Raw genomic sequence first — 10,814 nt, 5'->3', positions numbered from 1 at the left:
AAAAAAAAAAAAAAAAAAAGGCTTCATCAAAATGAACATTTTAATAAATAAAAAATATCCATAGTGATTTTGATGAAAAAATGTTTGGAAGAATGTCACAAGAAACGGACAGTTTTGATATCTGTGGCAGTTTTGCATAAAAAGTTTCTTTTTTTTTTTTTTTTTTAAATTACATTTTCTCTCACACAACACACATTTTCTTTCCAAAATCCAGCTACTGGCTTTGCACATTATAATTGAGCAATACAGTAACAGCAGTTTCTGCCTGCTTAGGCGTCTGCCAGGGGGAAGTGAAAGTAAAGCTTCCCCTGCTGCATGCTGGCTGTGGACACTTTCTCTTTCCCCTCCCTCCCCACCTCCCTCCCGAGGCTCTCAAGGAAAGATCTTTTTTCCTTCATTCTGCCTTTCAAAAATATGGGAGATATTTTATTCAGGATTGTATTGTAGGTGAGAAACTATGCTATGGTTGAAATCCTTTTCGCAAGAGAACCATTTAAAAGACCAGAGCTGCTCCATCCTAACACACACATGCTGGAATTAGGACTTTGCTGAGCCTAAGGCTCCCACTGACCTTGGACACATCAGCCACTGGTCATCCTTCTGGATTTGTTCTGCCTGAAAATTTCATCCCAGCAGCTGCCTGCAAGCTGTTAAAAGGATTTAATTGGTCATCAGTGGCGATTGTCTTAATATGCTTTTGTGACCAGCAGCTAATCTCACAAAGGCTTTACTCCTTGAGAGGCATGAATCCTAAATGGCAGACAGAATTTTGCAACTCCCACAGAGCCTTTTGTGCCAGGTTTGTGTGCTTGGCTCGGCAGGGGCTGCTGTACTTTCAAAGTGACGGCGCTGCACATCTAATTTTAGATGAGAAGAGCAATTAGTAATTAAAAATAATAATCTTGAAACCTTCAAGTTCCACTCTCCTTGATTGCTATCTCCAAGCCACATACACAGAATCTTAATTCCTCTGACAAATCTTGTGATTTCTGCTTAGATGTGCTAATACAATTCTCTTTCAGAGCTGGGTTTTCAGCATTAAAAAAAAACCCCAAACATTTGTAGGTGACGCAAACATTTGTGTCACCTACAAACACCATCCGTAGGTGACTCTCCTATCCCCAACATGATAATTTTCATTCCTCTGAGCCCGCAGAAATAATTTACAAGCTCAGTAACTGTTTCTGACTGATGGCAACATTGTTTTAAGGGACCTTTAATTAATTAGTAGCACATGCTTGCTAGCCCAGGGGCCACTGCAAGAAAGCATGTGGCATGACAAACATTTCTTAGGGCCCGTGTTTTTAGCCATTTCTTTTTGTCCCATGAGGAAAAGGTATGATTAAAGACAGTGGGTAGTGTGGAAGCTAGTTTAGAAAGTACAAGAAGCTCTATTAATTAGCCTAAGGTGCTCTAGCTTTAGTAGAGAGCTCCATAAATTTACTCTAAATAAACACCAATTAGACAGAGCATTTTACACAATTTTATATTCTACTACAAATGTAAAGAAAGGGCCATACCAAGTAGGTTCAGCTCCTGACCAGAAATGAGATCCTGGCTTCCATACACTTACTGTGCAGACATTTTTTGGTGTAATTAAATTAAGACCTTTAAGCAGAACAGAGCCAAGGCTAATGTGTTCTCATTATTGGCTATCAGTCCTTAACATCTCATACAGTTAACAGAGCATACCTATCAAGATAAAACAAAAACACAATTCATTAGTGGACAATTTAAAACAGATGAGGACAAATTGTGCAATAGTTTCCTATTCTGACCTTCTGGATGCTTATTTCCTGCTGATCCAGTCCTTCAAACTTTTCCTATTACATTTTCTGTGTATGTGATGGACTGAATGTCATATATCAAGGAACTAAAATGAACAGACTCCCATGGCTTCATATCACCGGAAACTATTGATCATCAGAAATTATGGATTAAGAAAAAGATGCCTTCTTAAATCTGAAGTAGAGTGAGAGTGGGAGAGAAAGGTAATATTCTTCAGGTAGCACTGCAAATCAAGCCAAGAGATGCCAAATTAGCACCTTGAAAGAGATTTTTCAGCCAGGAAAGACACAGCAAAGTAGAAATAAAGTAAAAAGTGTTAACTTTACTATAAAGCCCCCCCCAAAACAGCATCAACTATTTCTTTGTTCAGAACTTATATTCAAATGTATTGTTCAATAATGGCATCCATAAGAGCTAAAGATGAGTTCATGTCCCAAACTTTGCCTGGATCCAGACTTAGACAAAGATTTAATAAACACTTACACTGACTTTGGGAATTATCCTGATGACTCCATGATTTTTAATCAGGTTGTAATGAGGCCTTTAACTTACATCTTCAAAAAGACAAGTGAATCAAGGTACCAGCTTTTGTGAATGCCCAGTTTGGGTCTGAGAGTCCCCAACCACTACATCTGGCACTCTCTGGGTTGCCTCAGACTGGGCAACTAAAAATTGGGGCATCAAAACATAATTGCTTTTGAAAAATTATGCTTTTAAGCCTTGCAATATGCCAGTCTAACACATGATATGACCAAGACCATCTGACCGTATCTGAGGCACAGGGCAGGCATACACACTCATTGCAATCAGTAATTGTCACCCCACCCTAATAATATTGCAAATAATAATATTGAACCAATATCTTATGCTTATATTCAGCACCAGTTTTAACCTGAAGGCTCCAAAGAGCTTTTCAAATATTAATTGGATTAATTATAGATCATATTACAGACAAATGCCAAGAGTCATAATTTCCCATCCGTGCACATACCAAATGTTACTCGAATCCAAGATTTTTTCTCCTGCATCATCAAGTACAGCCCACTTGAGGCATGCAGCTGGGGGAAACATGAGGGAGGCCACAGGGTGAGGGTAGGGAACCCACAGCATCTCCCCCATGCCTGTGCTTTCCCCCCACCACTCCCTGCCTCAGCCATCCCCTGCTCCCCCCATCCCACTGCCCCCTTTCTCCTTGCCTTCTGCTCCAGTTCCAGTCTCTCCAGCCCTGACCCAGCCCAGCTGGACACCCCCTGGCTGGGCTGGCCTGGGGCTGAGTCAGGGCTGCCTCTGCTGAATGCCCCAAAAGAGCAAAGCCCCAAATGGTGGAGGTGGACAGGAACAGGCAGGAGGAGGGGTGGGAGAGCAGACTGCATGGAGGAGCAGGGGGCAGGAGAGGCAGGCTGTAGGGGAAGTTTGGAATAGGGGAGGCAGGTGGCAGGAGGATAAATGCAGACTTGGAAGCCAAAGAGTGGGGAGCAGGGGTCAGGCACAGGCATAGGGAGACAAAGGCCAGGGAAGCAAGGGATTGGGGACCTGGCCCCTTATCCCCTCATCTCCTGCTGCTGGTTTCTCTACCACAGTAGTACAGGGATGAATTTAAGACAAACTTCCAGTAACTAGATTCTACACATAGACTATTAAACCAAATTTATCATATGTCTGGAATAGAATCTAATGGGGGGTATCTTAAATTCAAAAGCACCTTGGATTTGAGTAAACACAGTATTTAAATAGTGGACTTTGCTCATATATCCAAGTACCATACAAAATGAGGAGGAAATGACAAAACTTGGCCTTAAGTTTATTTCTAATTACTATTGAATTGCAATCATTCATATGCAAGCACTACTTTTTCCATACCTTTGCTTCTAACAGCTGCAAGGAAGCTTTAAAACCCATATTGATAAATAGAGTATAGCACCCAGAAATGCAAGCTAGGCTTTAATTTCCCTCCCTTCCGTGGGAAAGAATTGCCTCCAGTGAAGCAAGGAACTAGAAAATGAACCTTGGAGGCAGTCACGTGTGAATTTCAGACAGATCCTTACTTGTGTGATTCTGTTTAATCACTGTCCATTTCTTTCTACTCTTCAAGTAAATACAAGCATGGGGTTTGGGGTTTTTTTTAACCAGATCTCAGTTTTCTTATGTCCCTGGAAACAGGTAAGAAATGCTGCCCACAGCACCATAGATTTTAGAATGCAGTGCTCCATGTGGGCTGACAATGTGTACTTATCATGTGGTCATTAATACTCCTGCACCTTTTCATCTCCAAAATTATCAAGTGTGATTTCTGACTTGGAGTCTAGCACACATAAATCCACTCCAAATCATTCTGCAATTCATCCTCTCTAATTTTGTTGTGAATTGACATTTTGTTCTGGTTGAAGTGGCAGCCTCAGATTCCTTCTCCCCCGCTGCAATTAGTTGAGATTAAGCAGTTGGAGAACCGGCACAGCAAAGATCAGAAGTACTCAGAGTCACTGATGCTTTGATCATACTGAACAAGAAAACATCAGTGGGCAGGGGCATGGGACTTCAAGGTACATAAATAAATATATCTTGGAGATTTTATTTTTAAGTGATCAATGGCAAAGACTGTTCCAGTAAGAGGGTCTCACTCTCACTACTATACTACCAAGCAGTTTATACTCCAGAGTCAACCCAAATCTTTAAAGTACAGTACACACTGTTTATCATCATTTATTTTTCACTTGGTATTCATATTTGCACACGTTCCTTAATGATACAATATGAACTAAGGAGGAGTTCATGTTCCAAGTTCAGAGCTGAATACAGACTTTGACAATGGTCAAAATGTTCAGGACTGCGGACTGTAGTACAACATTATTTTTAAAAATAAATGTTTAAGGAAGGTATTTTCATAGAAAGTGCTCATCTGTCCTGATGGCATGAACATCTTGCAATGTGCAGCCCTGCACAGGGTATTAGTCGCACACTATCCATTACATTTAAGAGCAGTTGAGCACCTAACACCCCTTATCAATGCTCTGGAAATGTAGCCTGGGGTGAGTGTACAATGGCAATAGCTGTATGAATCCTGTCAATTAATTCAGTTTGCACTACTTCACCCTAGGTAGAACACACATTAAGAGGAGTCAGTTCATATACGAGATGACCTGTGCAATTTCATACAATTGCTAGACTCTGTGAGAATCTTTGTTGCTAAATTTCTGGTACTTCCTTTCAAGCTGAAAGGCCATAATGTCCAATTTCATAAAATTTCACCCTGAAGAGAATTGGGAATGGCAAAAGTGCACAATTATGAACTTTAATGAGGAACAAAACCCACCTTTTCTAAACATTTCTGAAACCTCCAAAGCACTGAGCTGTTTTTAGTTCTAAAACTGTCTGACAGCTGTTATCTTAGGTGACATATAGACATTCAGTTTCTTCTGGGAGAGTCTCTCCTCTCCCAGTAAAACCACATGTATATAAAAGTTCAGGATTTTTCTCCCAGAGCAAAAATGGCTGCTCCAGAAAAAAATAAACTGGGAACGACATGGGCTAAATCACTCCTGGGATAGTTGCTTCTGGGTAAGTGAATGTTTGTATATATTTCCTTCTGACAAGCCACAGCATAGTGCTCCAGTATCCCAGGGCATGTTGCTCCCTTTCTCTCACCCACCTGGGAAACAGTGTGCCACTCAGCCTGGACTCTACTGCTGCAGCTGGGCAGGGAGCAGAATATGCCCTCTTCACAATGCCCATATTGTGCTGCAAGGAAACACAAGCTGACCCTAAGCAGTCTGGGTCAGCCAGTCAGGGCTGCCCTGTGGCCTGCTGCCATCTGTCTTTAGGCAGACGGAGGAAGTCTGCAGAGCACACTGAGATATGTGTGTAGGAGACCTTGGCTGTACAGAATCAGCACTGCAGGCACTTTGCTCTTCAAGCGCTCAGCTTTCAAATATCTGTTCACGCATCTCTTGATAAGTTTTTCTAACAGGAATAGAAACACAGGAGATTTCTTCCAAGTCATCTGAACATGGTATATGAAGCCTTATTTTGACTATGATCAAGCCAGCTTTTTGGGTGGCATCTGAATCCCTGGCCCTTTTGGCTCAGGGACCACATGTAAGATGCCAACCTAGTGACAAGATAGAGGTGGATTTTATGCTTGGGTATTTTGAGCCATACCAATTTGGAATTGGTATAGAACTACTTTCCACTCAACTAGATCTCTTCCACTAGATCCCCTCAACTAGATCTCTTCCCTTCAACTACTCATCTCTCCTACCATCTCATGGCATAATGCTTTGTTCCTTGCTACGTAATATATATTTAGCTAACCAAAGCCATATAGTTGACAAAATAGCCAACTTGTCATGCAATTCTTCGGGTGCTTGCAGCCCCCTCTCTCTCCATGTTGCTACCTTTCAGGCTTTGAAAGGTAGAAGCAATTTGGTGAATGCCTGAAAATGAGAGGGAGAAAAGAACGCAATGGATGTAAAAGGAGAGGATCTCTGCAGGAAATGGAATTGGTGAGACAAAGAGGAATGTGGAGAAAAGAAGGGCTGATGGGGAGAGAAAGGCCAAGAAAAAAAAGGATATTTTAAATATGGCGAAGGTGGAGAGGTGCAGTGAAAGTGGAACTGAGGTAGAATCCTGCAGGTGGATTCCTACAGTTCCTTCCTCCTATAAAGAGCTTGTAGCGGTACATCTCAAAGTGCTCTTCATTTTACATATCAAGACATTGAGACACATAGAGGCAAAGTGAGGCCTAAAGTCAACCAGCAAGCCAATTTCTGAGACAGAAATATAGCTAGGGTCTAAGTCCCTCTGAAATGCCACCCTTTGTGTTGACCACCCCTCTGTGACTCTAGTTGGTCTCCATATAAGCTATCCAGAACACAGTCTATAGGGTCTAAACCTTGTGATATCCTTCAGTTCAGCTTCCAGTTGTGTTTGCTGGAGAGCAGTGGTTCTACCGGCTTTGTCTTTTTCTGACCTCCCCATCAATTTATTGTCTAATGACAAAAAAAGATGATGTTCTCCCTTGCTGTAGGAGCACAGTTGTAGAAATAGTGTAGACAGATCCTGAGAGAGTCTAGAACATTTAAGGCATAATGGAGCCCATTCTTGAAAAATCAATAATGTATTTTAAAGAATAAGGAGAAAATGAAGAACAAACGTTCAGAGGAGACTCGTAGCTGCTGGCAGGTCACAGCTGAAATTGCTGTTCTGCATGTGTTTGCTGTGCTCGCTAATCCCAATGTTGTGAAGTGATTTATTTTTCCATTGCTTTTCTGCAAACAATCCACTGACACTAGCCAAAGTCAATCAATTGCTTCAACTAGAGGTAACAGCGTAGGATACACCATAATAAAGCAAACTGGAAAATGACAGGGGGGTGTAGAGCGTGGCTCAGGAATGCACACAAAGCCGGTTGCTCTCTGCCTGTGGCTTGATCAGCCCATTGACTTGTTTTCCTAGTGTGAGATGCACAAAATCCATGCAGACCTGTAACCTGTTAAGGGTTTTTGTCACATTCAGAAAAATAAACCTCTAGATCTACCTGAAGGATGGGATCCTATAAAAATAAAGCTGCAGGTGAAGTATTGAAACCCTGGGCAAAAGTCCAGGCTGTTGAACAACAATCTCTTTGCACTGAAAGTTCAAGGTGGCCTTTTTCTATTTTCTGTTCTCCTCCTGTGGTGCTGGCATTAGAGGAAATAAAGGAAAGGCTATACCACATGAAATATGTCCTCTAGTGAAGACTTCTGGAACATTTCTATAGAGACAGCCTGCTCTGAGAAGATGTTATCCTGTTTCTGTACTCGTCTATAGAATTGAGTCTGTTCTACTAAGAGAGTGGGGGGAAAGGGAAGATATGAAAATAATAGAGCCAAGAGAGGAATCATTCACTTGAATAGGAAAACTGAGCCAAGGTGCTGAAGGGAGGACTCCCTGGTTCTCATAAACTCCCTAGATGGACTGCATGACCCCCGCTGTGAAACAAGCACCAAGTCAGCACCCAAATCCCACAGAGCCCCTGACACTGGTCCCTTTTGTAGAGATGCATGCATGAACTTTGGGGGCCTTTTGGCTTCTTGCCTTCTTACAAAAGGGCAACTTCAAGGAAAGTTCCCCAGTCACAAAGGGGGCCCACAGAGAGGTTAAAGCACCCATGGGATGCACTGGCATTGGGGAATTACCGCTAGCCTCTGGAAAAATCATAGTCCACCATGTCTACCACAACCTACTTTTCATGGACATACAGGCAGCAAGAACAGCATTTGGGCATTGCTTAACTCTCTTCCACACAGGCAGAAGGACTAAATCCATATCACAGGGTTACTGCCAGCATTTATTTTCAAAGTTAGTTTTCCTTCTCTCCCACCCATGCATAAATTGGCCATATCCATATGATAAAGATGACTTTGATCATGAACTTGCATTTATATAGTGCCTTTCATCCAAATGGATGCAGACTGCAGTACAAGTGTTACTGTCTTTTGCAAAAGCAACAGCTAGGACCCATTTTGCCCATTACTGAATGGGTTGGACCACAGCACAAGTTTAACAGCGTATGTCAACCTCACACAAGAACTTAGCATACCTTAGGCAAGGTTGATTCTGGTGGAATTTAGGCCAGAAGAATATATCTACTAAGATTTCACTTGGACAAGAGACCAGGTTTAAATCTCTACTCTTGGGAATTTTTAGAGACAACAAGAAGCCGGGACCTTGCAGTACATGAGCTCCAATGGCAGTGTATCAAATGTCATGCTGGGGCACTAGTTCAGTACTGAGTCAGAAAGAAAAAAAAACTCACCTCCTAAATGACCCACACTGCTTCCTGAAAGTACTTTGGAGGTCTACCCAACCAAGTGCTGACCTGACCTAGTCCTGTTTATTTTACAAGATATGACAACAGCACTGTACAATGCTCTGATTAGATACTTAAAAAAAACTTCTCTGTTTTTAAAGAGGTAGAGAATGTTAACATGAGCTCAATTTTTGTAGTAAAAAAACATTGATTTACTTGAACAGTAGGGAGTGCCGAATGAAAATATCCATTGTGCTGCTTTTGTGGGCTGCAGCCAATTTCTCATTTAATTTCAAAGGCACCAGTTTTTGTGCCATAGTGCGAGATAGGGTATCACAGACACTTTTATTCACCTCAGGAGGTAACTGTGCAAACATTAATTATTGTCTTTTTATTGTCCCTTTTTTTTCTCAGTGAACAGTAGCAAACACATAGTAAGAAAGTACCGTGGACATCTGCGAACAAAAATTGAGTCTGGAGAAGGAACCATCCCAGTCCGACGTCATAATACAGTTCAGACATGGGATGGTGTGTTGCTGGGAGAACAGCTAATCACAATGTCTTGCACAGACAAAATTGCCAGGTAATGCTAGCACTTTATTTATACTTCGTAAAGCTGTTTGCTGTGTGGAAATGAGACTGGTGTCAAAGACGACTACAATTGCTAGTGGGGAATAAATAGCAGGAACTGATAAACCCTAAGGAAACAAAGACCCTCTTTGCATGCAAATGTAGGACATATAAATGGGATGGAATGTAAACAGAATGGTTTCCCAAATTCTCTGTGGATCATTAGTTGCTTCTTAAAGAGTGACAAAAATATAAAACCCTCTTATGTAGCACGTGCGCCAATAGAATTTCAGTATGCAAATTAAAATTAACTCCGTGCTTATTGGATCATTTAACTCTAAAGTTGCAAACCAGTCATCATTCAGATAAACATATTTCATTTGCACTCTATTGGATAAAGTGCTGTAAATGCTGTTAAGAATGCTTACATTTTTAACAATGTAATTCAAAGCTATGATGTTACCGTGAGAATGTCTAGGTTTCTGAAAGAAAATTAATGAAAAAATGGGTTTTCCTTGCTTAGGTAGTAGACATTTTTTTGCTGCACCCAGTAAATATATTTTGGTAAATTTAAGTACAGTTGCTATTAAACAGTCACATTTGCCAACAGTTAACCCACAGTAGCATGTGAAAAACTACAACTGTATCCTATTCTGAAGCCAGGGAACTAATTAAGGACAAGTGACAATTGCACATGCATGGACATTTAATACAGACATATAGATAAATACATATGCATATGTAAAATATGTTAACTGTATATACATCTCTACATGTAAAAGACATTGCAACACAGCTATAAAAATGTAAAAGTTATAGGTCTGCTGATACATTACATCTCTGACTTCAGCTGAACTACATAAAACAAGGAATTTATGCATATATATTGAGACCCAATATATATGTCAGAATGATACTAGAAAAATACAGCTATGTACAGCAATTGCCCAAGCTCTGCTCTTGGTTTACCTAGATGATTCTTCTGGAAGCCAAGCTTTGTACCTGTGTATCCAGAACAGAATTGACCCAAAATTAGCATGTGTGGTTCAACCAATAAATAGGAGTACCAAATGACAAAGCATCAAAATACTCATTCTGTAATAGTTGTGAGCTTTTTTTTTTTTAAGAGAGAAATGATTATTGGTATTAGTATAAAGTCAGGAAGAAGACAGGGCAGGGTATCACCTTGAAGACAAACTGGTTCAGAGAGGTATAAGATCCCATAGGTGACAGCCTACTTTGTCAGATGCTATGAATGGACTTGTAGAAAACAGTGGTCGCTTATGGATTGCCAGGTATAATTTAGTAGTACACATGAAGAGGGGCATCCAGGGCACAAGCATAAGCACCACCTTTGGAGGGGGGCACAAAAGCAGCTGTTGTTGCAGCAGCAGCTGATCACACCACCACAATTGACATGGCAGGAGCTGGTGCTATCCTGGAAACGGAGCTGTGCTGCTATGCCTATGGTATAATATTATGGGCATGTCTGCATGAGACATTTACTGCCGAGTTGCTTAATTAGCTCTACAGTAAAGTCTTAGCATCTACACATGCAGCCCTGGTAGGCCACAGGAAGCTAATAAACACCGCCATAGGTTAGTACTTGAAAACACAAGTGCTTTCCTGTGGCAGCATTATTTAGCGTGTGGCAATGCACATGTAGATG

At 41.2% G+C, this 10,814-nt stretch overlaps 1 protein-coding gene across 1 annotated transcript in view; it reads left to right on the top strand.

Annotated features, from left to right (window-relative positions):
• ADARB2 (adenosine deaminase, RNA specific B2 (inactive)) overlaps window positions 1-10,814 on the top strand; it is a 218,290-nt gene that overhangs the window by 162,660 nt on the left and 44,816 nt on the right. Inside the window, exon 6 of the mRNA XM_019508177.1 lies at window positions 8,990-9,158. Within this exon, the coding sequence (XP_019363722.1) occupies window positions 8,990-9,158 (169 nt within the window). The remainder of the gene's footprint in view (window positions 1-8,989; window positions 9,159-10,814) is intronic.

Source organism: Gavialis gangeticus, unplaced genomic scaffold, assembly GCF_001723915.1.
Source record: "Gavialis gangeticus isolate Ggan-Ray unplaced genomic scaffold, GavGan_comp1, whole genome shotgun sequence".
In the NCBI taxonomy this organism is placed as follows: domain Eukaryota; kingdom Metazoa; phylum Chordata; order Crocodylia; family Gavialidae; genus Gavialis; species Gavialis gangeticus.
This window is presented reverse-complemented; position numbering and strand designations above follow the sequence as displayed.